Consider the following 13,238-nt stretch of genomic DNA (forward strand, 5'->3'; position numbering starts at 1 on the left):
CGGAAGGCGGTGGCGGGCTCCCGGAGGAAGAGGAGGAGGCAGCGACGCCATTTCCGCGGGGCGGGAGGCCGGAAGGTTCCAGAGGGGCCGCGGAGCCGCCGCTAGGGAGGCGCAGCGCAGCGCAGCGCCGCGCAGCACTGCTCGCGACATGGCCGCCGCGCGCGAGGAGGTGAGCGGGAGCCTCGTCCCCCCCCCCCCCTCCTCCATCCGCCGTGAGGGCGGAGCGGCTCCGAGCACGGGGACAGGGCACCCGCGGGGGCAGCCGGGGGGGGAGTTGGAGCGCTGGTGAGGAGCGGGCGGCCTCGTGCTTCGCAGCGCACGGAGGGGCGGGCGGGCGGCTGCTGGGTCTGAGCGTGCTGCACCCGGCGGGCTCGGAGGCGCTGAGTGAAGGAGCTCAGCCCTGAGCCTGCGTTAAAAAGGAGGGCGTAACTCACGCGCGTTGCGGTCTCTCGTTTGCGAACCAGTTGCTGAAAGATTTGGAAGAGGTTAAAGAATTGCTTGTGAAAGTCACGAGGAAGCGGCTCCGCGATGTGCTGCTGACAGAAAAGCACAAGCTGGAGCTAGAAATCAAGAATCAGCCTCAGCCAAAGCCAAAGGATGCGGTAGAAGAAGAAAAGTCATCGCTGGGAGGGTACACGGTGAAAATAAACAATTATGGTAGGTTTACTTTTCTTAATGCGTTTTACAGCTTAGGCATCTCCCTGAAGAGAAGCCTGGGAGGCATTAGTGTGAGTTACAGGTACCATTTAGTGCTTTTGAGAAGTTCTCACAAATGTTAATTTCATACTGGAGACCTTACTTTAAAAGCTTCTGTGTGCTTACTGTGCTTTCCCAACCATGGTACGTGTTAATTCTATCTGGGTGATAGTTGTCCAGTACTGGTGGAGTGTCTTAAGGGTCCCTGGTGTACCAGCTAGTATTTTTCCATTGCCTAATATTTAGTAAGAATTAACGAGTGAGCTTTGGTTTCTCTGCTTGCCATATAGGTGAAAGGAGAAGGAATTGCTCAAGATACTTGCTGTGCAGGGGAAAAGTGGGTCATGGAAGCTGCAGCAAAACCAGACCTTTACCTCTGACTCCCCCCTACGCAGACAGGGTTGCTGTCCTTTTACCTGAGTTGATACATGGCTTTTCACAGAATTTAGAGAAATTAGGGAACAGGGCTATGTGTGCACCTCCTTTTGCTCTTGAATTATGCCTAATTCACATCTATCCCTTGTTTCGCTGAAGATTGTTTTAATAAGGCATAGGTCGTGGTCATTGTGGGGATGTTAGAATGGAATGTGTGAAGTTTATGGATGGAAGCTAGATCTTAATCTTTTTCCCTTGCAGGTTGGGATCAGTCAGATAAGTTTATTAAGATTTACATCTCTTTAAATGGAGTTCAGAAGCTCCCACCTGAGAATGTGCAGGTGAATTTCACAGAGAGGTGAGTTGATCTTGTTGCACCATGCCACAAGGAGAGCACTGTTGAAGAAAGTTATTTGCAATGCAGAAATGTGTTATCACAGAATCACAGAATCACAGAATTTTCTAGGTTGGAAGAGACCTCAAGATCATCGAGTCCAACCTCTGACCTAAAACTAACAGTCCCCACTAAACCATATCCCTAAGCTCTACATCTAAACGTCTTTTGAAGACTTCCAGGGATGGTGACTCCACCACCTCCCTGGGCAGCCCGTTCCAATGCCTCACAACCCTTTCAGTAAAGAAATTCTTCCTAACATCTAACCTAAAACTCCCCTGGCGTAACTTTAGCCCATTCCCCCTCGTCCTGTCACCAGGCACATGGGAGAACAGGCCAACCCCCACCTCGCTACAGCCTCCTTTAATGTACTTATCCAGAGCAATAAGGTCACCCCTGAGCCTCCTCTTCTCTAGGCTGAACAAGCCCAGCTCCTTCAGCCGCTCCTCGTAGGACTTGCTCTCCAGGCCCCTCACCAGCTTCGTCGCCCTTCTTTGGACCCGCTCAAGCACCTCGATGTCCTTCTTGTAGCGAGGGGCCCAAAACTGAACACAGTACTCAAGGTGCGGCCTCACTAGAGCCGAGTACAGGGGGACGATCACCTCCCTAGCCCTGCTGGTCACAGTGTTTCTGATACAAGCCAGGATGCCGTTGGCCTTCTTGGCCACCTGAGCACACTGCTGGCTCATATTCAGCCGACTGTCCACCATCACTCCCAGGTCCTTCTCTGCCTGGCAGCTCTCCAACCATTCCTCTCCCAGCCTGTAGTTCTGCTTGGGGTTATTGCGCCCCAGGTGCAGGACCCGGCACTTGGCCTTGTTGAACTTCATACAGTTGACCTCAGCCCATCGGTGCAGCCTATCCAGATCCTCCTGCAGAGCCTTCCTACCCTCGAGCAGATCGACACACGCACCTAGCTTGGTGTCATCTGCAAACTTACTGAGGGTGCACTCAATGCCGTCATCCAGATCATCGATGAAGATGTTAAAGAGGACCGGCCCCAGCACCGAGCCCTGGGGGACGCCACTAGTGACTGGCCTCCAACTGGACTTGGCTCCATTCACCACAACTCTTTGGGCCCGGCTATCCAGCCAGTTTCTAACCCAACGAAGCGTGAGCCAGTCCAAGCCAAGAGCAGCCAGTTTCTTGAGGAGAATGCTGTTATGTTATGTTGAATGCTGTTCTGCATCAGCCATGCCCAATGCTTCCCCCCTTTTCTCCCTTTCTATTTATTTACTTAGCACATACCCTTAAGTATAGTGCTCCTTAAAGTATTTTTTTGTGTGTTTTTTTTTTTTTTTTTACTTTAATTTAAAAATGCTTGTTATACCTCGTTGTGGTTGACAGGGTATGTAGTGTTAGCCCTGTTTTTTGATGGTGATAGAACTGAAATGTTGATTAAATAAATCTGGCCTCCTACAACCTTGGTAAAGCAATGAGATAGAAAGAACCCCAAAGATTTGTTGTGAAGTCTGAGTAGGTCCTTTTCAGTACTCAGCATTAAATCCAATTGAAGATTTGGAAGCCTTGAGTAGAAAGTAATTCAGGCCAAGTGAAGTGCCCAAGAAATGAACCTGCTAAAGGGCTTTCAGACACTATTTTTGGTGGCAGGGTAGAACAGTCTTCCACCAGATGGAATATTTTTTAATACCTTCCTTCTCCCCACCTTCTGATTCCAGGTCGTTTGATCTTCTAGTTAAGAATCTGAATGGGAAGAACTACACCATGACCTTCAACAACCTCCTGAAACCCATCTCTGTGGAAGGCAGCTCTAGGAAGGTCAGTGCATCCCATCTGTTACAGATCTTTAGGCCCCTTACACAGTACCATGTTTGTTGACTAGTTTAAGAGGTCCAGCGCTAACCTTCAGTCTATAAAGTGTCTAACAGTTTATCTATAAAGTGTTTTCCCTGTGAACATGATCTGTAATAATCTGTAGTTGTCACAATTGTGGAAACGATCTCTGGAGACCATGACCATGGGCTTCTACCCCAAAAGATCATGAATAGATACGATAGACTTTTTAAAATAGCTTTCCAACAGGATTTCAGAAATAATTAAGCAGAAAATTCCATTAAGCATCTCTTTGCGTTATTTGCAATTTTAGAGTAGACGGGAGGCTTGACAGCAGACTGAAACCCTGGGTAGCTTAAAGAGGTATAATGCCCAAAACAGTGTCTAAAACTTGCTCTGACTTTCTTAGGGGTGCATTGCTCTGCATTGAGCACCAGTAACATTTCACTGGTGATGACTGCAACTAGTAATACTGTCTTTACTCTGCTACTTGTAGCACCTTTGAACCAAAGCACATCATTGAACTAAATAATAGTTCAATTTGAAATTGCTCTAAAAACTAGACTTGTACAAAATTAAAACAACTGAAATATGTGAGAGTGATGTGCCAGTAATTTTTAATATGATGCAGAAACAAGCAATGGTCGTTTTGCTTTCTGAATTAAGCCAAAGCTCAAACAGAACTTTGTTTGCTGTGGCATGCAGAGGTTTTGTAAAATTTAGGTCAGGGTTGCAATTAAACAGGCTTTGCTTTTAACTTGCAGACATGCTGCAAGATTAAGCAATGTCCTTAAACTAGTTTCTTACCCTTGGAGAAATGAGTTGGGAAAGCAACTACCAAAACATGGTATTCTAAAAACTCCTGTAAATATAGTCACCAGACAATCCTGGATAGATTTAGTATCCTAAAAATTACTGAATGGTGCTTTTACAGTGCTGCATGTTCTTCTCTACCATAAAATTAGTACTATGCTATAGTGTCAGTATTGTAGTACTGTGCTACTCTACAATGAGGTTGTGACTTGGTGCCCTGAGGCTGAATAGATATTGCAACTTTTGTATATTACCTAAAATCAATAGCAGAAATAAACACTTCAGGAATTTGCAGGGATAGAAAGACGCTTACGTCATAAGCTCATTGTATTCATTGTGATTGTAACTATTACTCTTTAGTATTGTAAACTCGTGTCTTGCTGTTCTCCATACAGATAAAGACGGACACAGTCCTTGTGATGTGTAGGAAGAAGCGGGAGGAGAAGTGGGATTGTCTTACTCAAGTGGAAAAAGAAAGCAAAGAGAAAGAGTAAGTGTTTCTGTACTCCTCTATCTCATCTTCTGTTAATTGTTTCCCAAATTGCTTTAGGGACAGTGCATTTCAACTCTTCTCTTGCCTGTGTAGTCAAACTGAAAACTGCTGCTCTGGGGGATAAGCCCATAAGGTATTTGAAAATCATTAGGTTAGTATATATATTATTATTTTTTGGTGCACTTTTAGTGCACTTTTTTTGTGGAGGGAGGTGCACTTAGACCAGCTGTCAGCCACTCTTCTACTGATTTATTGCTAGTGATGAATGTTGCATCATTAGAAATGTGACAGATAAGGCCTGCAGTGAAAGTGCTGGAGATAATTAACCAAATAAAGAGTCAGTTACATCTTGCTGGCTGCATTCCTTTCAAGAACTGCTCTAGTGAGATTGACTGTTTTCAAGCTAAGTATATATTTCCTGCAGCTATGCTGGTCAAAATAATTATATATTTTTTGTGTGTTTGAAGTGCCTGCACAAAACCCCAGTATCCTTCTGGCAAAACAGGTTTTTGCTTACCTGGATCATTGTACAAAATCTCAAGCTAATTTAGATTACTGTGCTTCAAGTGCTTGGGAGCAATCCTACATGCAGCTTAGGTGCTGGATATGAAAGGGTGATAAACTACAGCTGGAGACACCTGCATGCAGGATGTTTTTTTAATATATCTAAATAGAAAAATGTTGTACATAATACTCTTATATTGTTTTACAATAAACACATTTTCATCCAGAAGTGTTCCACCTTGAAGCGTGGAAGCACTCACTTCTGAGACACTAAGGCCTGCCAATGACTGATCACTTTGTGTATCTCTGTAGGATGACTTGCTTAGACTGATTAGTCCTAGCTAACCAGAGCAAAACTATTTTCCCATCCCAAGAAACAGCACTGGAGATCAGGAGAAGGCGATTTGACTCCTGATACACATTGCTGGAGGGACTGGGTCATTTTATTTAATGTCTTGTGCAGAGAAGTACCATACGCTGCCCAGCCTGTCAGGACTAATACTGCTGCCATATTCAAAGGCTTGGAGTATGACAAGTTACTTCCTAAAAGTGCTGGGGACTTTGAGGCTGGTAGCTAGCCCCGTACTTGGGTAACTTGCTCCCTCTGCTGTTTTATTGTCATCTGCATGTTTTTCAGGTAGCCTGCAGCTATGCTAGTAACTACTACCTATGTTGGTACTTTCTGGGTCTGTTATGTTCGGGTCCTGCTCTGTAGGATTAATTCTGGGTGGTGCTTCAAGGATCATATTCATTGCAAAATGCTTGCTGTTACCCTTAATAGGACAGCTCAAAGTGGACATGCAATTACTCTGAGTAGACCCTTAAGGATTTTCTCTCTTTATGTGGTGACAGTTGTGACTGAAGACTTACACAGTCTAAGACTTTGCCAAAGCAAAATCTTGTTACCAAAGATGTTTCTAACAAATATTAGTGTTTGGTTTTTGCAGAGAATTGTTAGATATGCCTCATATTCTTGTATGTATCCATCTTGCAGGAAGGCTGCCTATGACACCTCAGATCCTAGTGAGGGGCTTATGAACCTTTTAAAAAAGATGTATGCAGAAGGAGATGATGAAATGAAGCGCACCATCAACAAGGCCTGGGTTGAAAGCAGAGAAAAGCAATCCAAAGGAGACATACCAATGGATATTTGAAAGTACTCTAAGGGCCGCCTTAATATTGATCTTCCATGTGAGACTCACTGTGCTGCAAAGATCATTGTTTACAAAACCTTCTTCCAAGCAAAGACAGTCATTTTCCATTTCAGGTTGGAGAAAATATTTAAATAAAATAGCTTATAAAGCATTTCCTTCAGTCAAGCGGCTCACCATCTCCTGAAGAGTGGAGCGTAGGTAAATCTTTACCCCTCCCTGAAAAAGCATCTCAGCTGAGTGGAGTCTTTTCTGAAACTGAGAACAGAATGTAAAAGAAAAGGAATCCTAAACTAAGACGGGTCAAGGCCTCTCTGTTGCAAGTGACAATGGTACCCATCTGGTTACTGGGACTAATGTCATGCTAACTGCTGGGGTGGGTTTTTTGTTGACATGTGGGACAGCATGTTGAAGAGTAAATACGATAAATACTGAAGAAACTAGAACCACTATCTCAAGACAGTGCACTTGCTATTAGAGCAGAAAAAAATATGATGTTTATGATGTGGTATTAAAATTGAATGATTACTTAGAAATTAACTACTGCCTGTTTAACCTTTTACGACTTTTGAAAATGAAAACTGCTCGTAAGCCTCTGTGCTAAATCTGACCTCCTTGGGGTGTCTTTGAGGTGGCATCAGTCACAGGAGAACAGTGAGCTGCTGATGCTAGGTAGTGAGTTCACCCTGGCTCTATCAGTATATAATGAAAAGAGAAAAGCTTCGTTATCTCCTATCGACTTTGAAGAGTTTTAAGGTAACAGAGTAAGTAGTATATTAAGATAGTTTATGCTCCAAAATTTGACAAAATTGAAGGTGATAGGTTGTTCTTAACGTTCTGCCTGTGTCTTCCATCTGATGGCAGTACGACTTGGCCTATTTAATTGCAGCCTCTCCCTGCTACTGTAAGGGACAGAATAGCCATTTCCTCTTTATTGCCCTGCTTTGAAGAAGAGTACATGGCAAACATGAACTTAGCAGCAGGCTTGGTTGGGGTTACTGTTTCCTTCCTGCTTCCTTCTCATGTCTTTCCCGAGGACAAATTTATTTGATGTTACCTGCCAAATTAATCAAGCCATTACTCTCCTATTGTGGTCTGGACTTAATTGCTACCTTGTAATTAAAGGACTGGACCAAGCTCTGCACTGTAAGTAGGAGAGGAATATTAGCATGTTGTAGTTTCTAATAGGTCCTTTATCCACTCTTTGTCTGTTTGTACATGTATTAAGTTTGCATAGCAAGAGTATCTAATCCTACGGCCATGTTTTATTTTTCAGTTCATGCTCTTTGTTCATGGTGGAATACTACTTTGCCCTGTTCTGCAGTTTCACTTATGCTTTTACCCAAATTACCATCGTGAACGCAATCATATGGTGACAAAAAAAAGTGCTTAAATGAGCCTATGCTGTATGTCTTTATTTCTGATGGTGCCCTTATCACAAACCACAGATTAGTTCTGCAACAATCAGTGATTTTTCTCCTCTCGTAATAAAACTGCCTTTCACACAGACCAGCTTAGTGCAGTTATCAGCTGATTGACAAAAAGCAACATACCAGTCACAATCTAGTAAATGGATTTAATGAATTAGCATGGCTCTTCTTCCTTCTGTATCAGTTTGATGCTGGGCTCATCCACAGGACAGTCTTGAACACACAGAGTTTGTGTTTTCTGCCTGAACGTACATCCATTCAGCAATCTACCACATGGCCCTCTGTATGCCAGACATTTGAGCGTGATCAGCAAAATGGCGGAAAACAATTCTGCTCAGCCTCCACCGCCTCTTCACCCCCCGAGGGCGGGATGTCAGAACACACCTATTTCGGATTCTCACAGGGCAGCTGTCCCGAGGCAATGCAGCAATCTCTTTATCAGCCACTTCCTAAAACAGAAGACCACAGCACAGAGCGTAACTATGTTCCCTGTGAATATGAAGTCTTGTTTCCAGACCTCATAGCAGAGCTGTAAAATAGCTATCACCACAAGCTACCATTACCTCACAATTATGCTTGACCTTTTGATAGTAAACTTCCTCCTGCCCTTCCTTCTGGGCATCCTAACAGTGAATGTAAGATGACCTACATGGAGGCCTCAAATTTAAACTTACAACCTCAAGCTAAAAATAAAAGCTGAAACAAACAGCTCAAGCCAAGTAAAAATATAGTGGGCTAGTCCTTTAAGTTGAATTGAATTTAAATCAATTTCTTGTTAACTGTCTTCCTATGTAATATACTTCAATGTCAGTAAAAGGGATTTCACCCTTCAACAGGTGCAGAGGAGGACAGGTCAAAGTGTCTCTGCTCTAATGAGAAGGCTTAAGAAAGTTCTTTTTCTGTACAAGAGAGAAAAATAGTTTTTAAAAAGCACAAGGTTGCAGCAACTGGAATTTCAGAACAAGTATGTTTAGCCAGGAAATGCATTCTAAAAGAAGATGCTTGAGGTAAGTTATGTAAGTGTCTAACTGTAGCACTCTTAATGTGCTAAATTTTTAAGGAAAGAAGGGCTTAAAGAATCCTACGGTAGGAAACCTTGGTGGTTAAATGAAGGTCTGATGGTGGACTACAAAATCTCCCGTTATGTTGCATACTCCTGTTATGGAGTGCTGAAAAGCAATAATGTCAGGCTATCTTGTAAGGGGATCCTCCCTTTCAAAAGAGGACAGGATCAAGAGAGCAGCCAGGTGACTTTCAACTTCAGTAAAGGCAAGGTCAGTGGGACTTCTTGTCTTGGAACATTCTGTAGTTACTGCTTTTGATGTCCCATCAAGCACCTTACTTGCATATGTACCTGTATACCTACAATTTATCTAATAGGGCCAACCACTCGCAGTATTTTTTTAGCTTATTTAATTCCTAGGGTTTTTATTAAGAAAGCAGCCTATGCTTTCAGAGAACTCACAGCTTCTTCTTTTAAGATGTTAAATTTGGAGTCCAAATAACATTTTGTAGAGGAGGTAAAAGTTACTTTCCTTAAGTTTTTGTTTCTAAGTGCTGCTACAACTGTGACTTCAAAAGGTGACAAAAGCAGCTGAGGAATACCAAAAACAAAGCCAGGTGCAATCTGCCCCCCCACCCCTGGGTGAACATTCAACACAAACTAGACTTGCCAAGAAGATGGTAAAATCAGTACATAAAAGCAGATTCACAAACTTTCTCTCCCAGGACTTTTAAGAATGGAAGTATATCCCCACAACTAGGCATGATCAGACCAAATATGTACATGAATATTTTAAGAGTATTTCAAACACTTGAAAATATTCTTAATGCTTACTAAGAAAGGCTGACTGCAGGGCAGCGAATATACTTTAAAAATCATCTAATGCCCAGATCTGATGCAAATTTTATGTGCTTCTAGCTCACGCAAAAAGTTAAAATTACCTATTTTTAATCAAATAGGTAGCTTTGTCAGGACCAGGCTTTCAAGTTTCTAAATAAACGCAAGAGCCAAAATCCCAAGTTTACTTAGGCGACTATAAAAGTAACCATATAATACGCCATCATGGAAAACAGCTTTCCAAAGGTACATAACTGATAACTAAGGAGCTGAGTTTTCACTGTATGTAGTGTTACAGCTACTTCTTCCAGGAGAAGCACTGGCGTAAGATGCCAACAAAGCCAGGAGCGTGCCCTGTTATCACCTGGCCCAGCTGGTCAGTTTTAAATGCAGTGCCCACAGCAGTGCTAACAGCCACGGGAGCCCTCACAGCGTGCCCGCAGGGCCCAGCTGAGGGCAGCGGCCCAGTACCTGCAGCTCCTTGGGCAGGATGGTGTTCTTTCGGATGGCGTTGATCCGCAGCCGCTCGTCAGCATACTCGTAGGCCAGCTTCCTCCTCTTCACATCGCGCAGCATCCTCCAGTCCACGAAGTAGCTCCGCACTTGCCTCGTGCACGGTGAGGGGAGAACCTAATTAAAAAAAAAAAACACCCACACCCGTTTAGCTTATTTGCCTAGTTCATGTGCGAATTACTCCCATAAACTTGTATTTGCCGGGCTTTTCCTAATTCCCTTCCCGCAGTGCAGCTCCTAAGACATTTCGCGTATTTCACATTTTAGTTCGCAAAAGCCAGCGCGGAATCAATCTATCATCCAGCAGACACACCTAACCTCACAGTTTACCCCCCACAGCCCCCCAGTTGTTCTCAGGCGCTTCCCCCGGAGCCCCACGGGGGCCGTGCCCGCCGCCGCGGCGCCCTGAGGCGGCCGTGTTGCTGTGGGGGGCTGCCGGTGGCGCTGACCTGCCCCGCCGCCCGCAGCGCCCAGCGCAGCGCGGCCGCCGCCATCTTCTCGGCACCGCGCCTGGGGCCCCGCGAGCGCCACCAGCGGCCGCTGCCCGGCCTCGCCCTGACTGGAGCCCGCCCGCAGCCCCCAGACGCGGCGCTGCCCACCCGCATCGACGGCCTCAGGGGTGCCTGGGAGGGGAGGGAAGTTAAAAACTGGGGTCTGTGCTCGGTCTTGCCTGCTATAGGGAAACAATTTCCTCTGCTTTTGTGGCTGGAAAAAGTAAAGAACCCGAACCACTTCAGAGGGTTGTGTCTTATATGTCAGCCCCTGTAATAGCTCCTTCATTAGGGTGACCGAGCAGCTTCCACAAAAACCTCCGGATCTGTCCAAAAGGATCAGAGGTTGGAAGAGGAAAGTTTGTAGAAATGATGGGGGAGAGTTCCATCAGGAAAATGTGATGCAGCGACATTGAAGCATTCACCACATTATGGGACTATTTTCCAGGAAAAAAAAATGCAATGCAGCTGTTATATATGGAGTGGTAATTCGTGTCGAGAAGTTGGTTGCAATTAATAAAGAAGAGGGAGATTTGGGAGTGTGGCCATGGGGGTCAGCAAGCCCTGTGGTTGGTGGTAACATCAGACTCTTAACGATGAGGCCATCAGGAATGTAAAAAAAAATGTTCGTGTGTGCGTGTTGGTGGAGCGTAACTCCCTGCACACCCAGCACTGTTTACTTGCCTTTTATACCTTTTATAAATATTCCTTTTATAAATATTACTAAATTCCGATTGAGACTTCATTTATAACAGCCATGACACACAATCCCGAGAATGTGTAGGATGTTTAAGGCTCCAGGTGAGTGCTGCCTACTGCTCAGCCCATTTAAACCATCCTAAAAGGGGGAAAGGCAGCAAGAAGTGCTCAGTGCCACAAAGCAGGCGGGGTACGGACCTCACAGCAGGGCTGCCCTACAAGCACCCATCCCAGGGCCCCCTGTGGGGTCCACACACCTGTGGGGTCCATCCCAGCGTGGGGTCACTTCTGCCCCGTAAGGCAGACCTGAGGTGCAGGGGGCCCTGGCGGAGGCAGAGCCAGGTGTGCTCGGGTTTGTGGCACTCCTGGTGGGTTTTAGGAGAGCAGCGATACCCCACAGCCGGTCACGGGTGGGTGCCGGCCCCACAGGGGCCCACTCGCTGGCGGTGCCCAGCAGCCGGCAGCGCCCCACGGCCCCTCGAGCCCCCCGCTGGCCGGGAAAGGGCCGCATGCTAATGAGGGGCGTGCCCTCATTTGCATGCGGCGCGGTGCACGCCGGGTACCTCGCCCTGACCTAAAGGGTAGGCGCAGCGCGGGGCTTTATATCCCCGCCCGGCACCCCCAGCGCTGTCCGGGGGAAGCTCACCGCCGAGGCCACCCACGGGGTGCCCGTCACCCGCCGGCCCCGCCTCGGGGAAGGTCTGAGGGAAGGGCCGCCCGCGGCCCCAGCAGGGCCCCGCCCGCGCGGGCGGGTGAGCCACCAGCAAGGGGGGGCGCCGCGCAGGGCCGGCCCGGGCAGGAGAAGCGGGGGCGGGGGAAGCCCCCAGCGGCCAACCCCAGCCCCGCGGATGCTCGTGGCCCCGCGGGGCCTTGAGACAGACTCACGGCCGGCGCGCTGAGTCCAATGGGTGGGGTGGGGCACGGCCCCACAACCCAATTCAGACTACTCTCCCCCGGGCACCATTTTGCACAGACAATCCCACCTGCAACACTCGCACCCCAACACTTTGAGTGGGTGTCGAGAAAGTGGGTGCTGTTAATAAAGAAGCGGGAGATTTGGGAGTGTGGCCGTGGGGTCCGAAAGCCCCGTGGCTGATGGTGCCATCAGACTGCTAACGATGATTCCATCAGGAATATAAAGGGAGCAAAGCAGGGTGCTTCAGGAGACTCCATGCAGTCCCAGGGTGCTTGTTCTCCAGCCGTTAAGGCATGGAAGTTTCTGGGTGTTTGCTGTTATATGCAAAGTTGTTTGACCAGTGAAAAGTTGTTTGGAAAAGGACTGCTGTGGGGAGAAGGGCATAAGAGGGGAGCCTGTCCTCAAAATAAAAATAAAAGGCAACACAGCACAATGAAGTTATGCCATCAATAAAGGAGAAAGAAGGAATGGAGAGGAACAGGCCAGCAGAACGGAGACCAGGACGGGAACAGGCACATTGATCGCCTCATGAAGATGGGTTCGGCCACTCAGCAAACTGCTCAGAGAAGCTCGTACTGAAAGTCGCTGGAGATGGGCGCACTGGAGCTGGAGAGAAGCTGAAGCTGAGAGAAGTGGAGCCGCGCACACAACTGCCCCTCGCTGGTAAGCAGCTGCGCATTACGGGGAATCATACGTCCTTAGGAACAAAGACTGTCCTGGTAACCTTACAGCTTATTCTCCTTGTTAACAATCGGACAGTTTATGATCCTGAAATACGGGACCAAATTGAGGTCAAGGTGTGGGACTCTGCAACTAAAAACGACAAGGTAGTGGCGGGATTGCTCAGCACCTGGCGAGCAGTCCCTGAGGCCTTAAAGAGCCCTGTGGGACCGCAGTCAGAAACGTGTGGTTTGCCAGGCAGTGAGGGAGCTGCGGGCTCCTTTACTGATCCGACTGCTACGCTATGGGCCCCTCTGCTGCTACAGCCATCGAGGGCTTTTGCTGTTACATCTCCTGGTGACCTGGACGTGCCTTTTGACCCAGGCCCTATTGGCCTTGAAAAGGAGATGGATATGCTTGTCTTCGATCCAGAAGGAACAGGATATGTAAGGCCCGAAGGCCGAGTTGC

At 46.9% G+C, this 13,238-nt stretch overlaps 2 protein-coding genes across 2 annotated transcripts; one reads left to right on the forward strand and one right to left on the reverse strand.

The window, feature by feature from the left end:
* Nucleotides 1-2: 2 nt before the first annotated feature.
* On the forward strand, nt 3-7,618 carry CACYBP (calcyclin binding protein). Its single transcript, XM_068690429.1, has 6 exons — nt 3-169; nt 465-657; nt 1,333-1,429; nt 3,145-3,244; nt 4,468-4,562; nt 6,064-7,618. Exons 1-6 carry the CDS (start codon nt 149-151, stop codon nt 6,221-6,223), a joined length of 666 nt encoding a protein of 221 aa, XP_068546530.1. The 5' UTR covers nt 3-148; the 3' UTR covers nt 6,224-7,618.
* A 164-nt stretch (nt 7,619-7,782) lies between these two features.
* MRPS14 (mitochondrial ribosomal protein S14) lies at nt 7,783-10,602 on the reverse strand. The gene is made up of 3 exons (XM_068690432.1): nt 10,453-10,602; nt 9,962-10,120; nt 7,783-8,099 (listed from the first exon to the last, which is right to left on the reverse strand). The coding sequence occupies exons 1-3, from the start codon at nt 10,495-10,497 to the stop codon at nt 7,917-7,919; spliced, it is 387 nt and encodes a 128-aa protein (XP_068546533.1). The 5' UTR covers nt 10,498-10,602; the 3' UTR covers nt 7,783-7,916.
* Nucleotides 10,603-13,238: the final 2,636 nt, after the last annotated feature.

Source organism: Anas acuta, chromosome 8, assembly GCF_963932015.1.
Source record: "Anas acuta chromosome 8, bAnaAcu1.1, whole genome shotgun sequence".
In the NCBI taxonomy this organism is placed as follows: domain Eukaryota; kingdom Metazoa; phylum Chordata; class Aves; order Anseriformes; family Anatidae; genus Anas; species Anas acuta.

Coding starts and splice junctions, on each gene's coding strand:
- CACYBP (XM_068690429.1), top strand. CDS start 149: ATGGCCGCCGCGCGCGAGGAG. Junction 658..1,332: donor GGTGAAAATAAACAATTATG/GTAGGTTTACTT, acceptor TTTCCCTTGCAG/GTTGGGATCAGTCAGATAAG. Junction 3,245..4,467: donor TGGAAGGCAGCTCTAGGAAG/GTCAGTGCATCC, acceptor TTCTCCATACAG/ATAAAGACGGACACAGTCCT.
- MRPS14 (XM_068690432.1), bottom strand. CDS start 10,497: ATGGCGGCGGCCGCGCTGCGCTGGGCGCTGCGGGCGGCGGGGCAG. Junction 10,121..10,452: donor CGCTGCGGGCGGCGGGGCAG/GTCAGCGCCACC, acceptor TTTTTTAATTAG/GTTCTCCCCTCACCGTGCAC. Junction 8,100..9,961: donor TCCTGCCCAAGGAGCTGCAG/GTACTGGGCCGC, acceptor CTTCTGTTTTAG/GAAGTGGCTGATAAAGAGAT.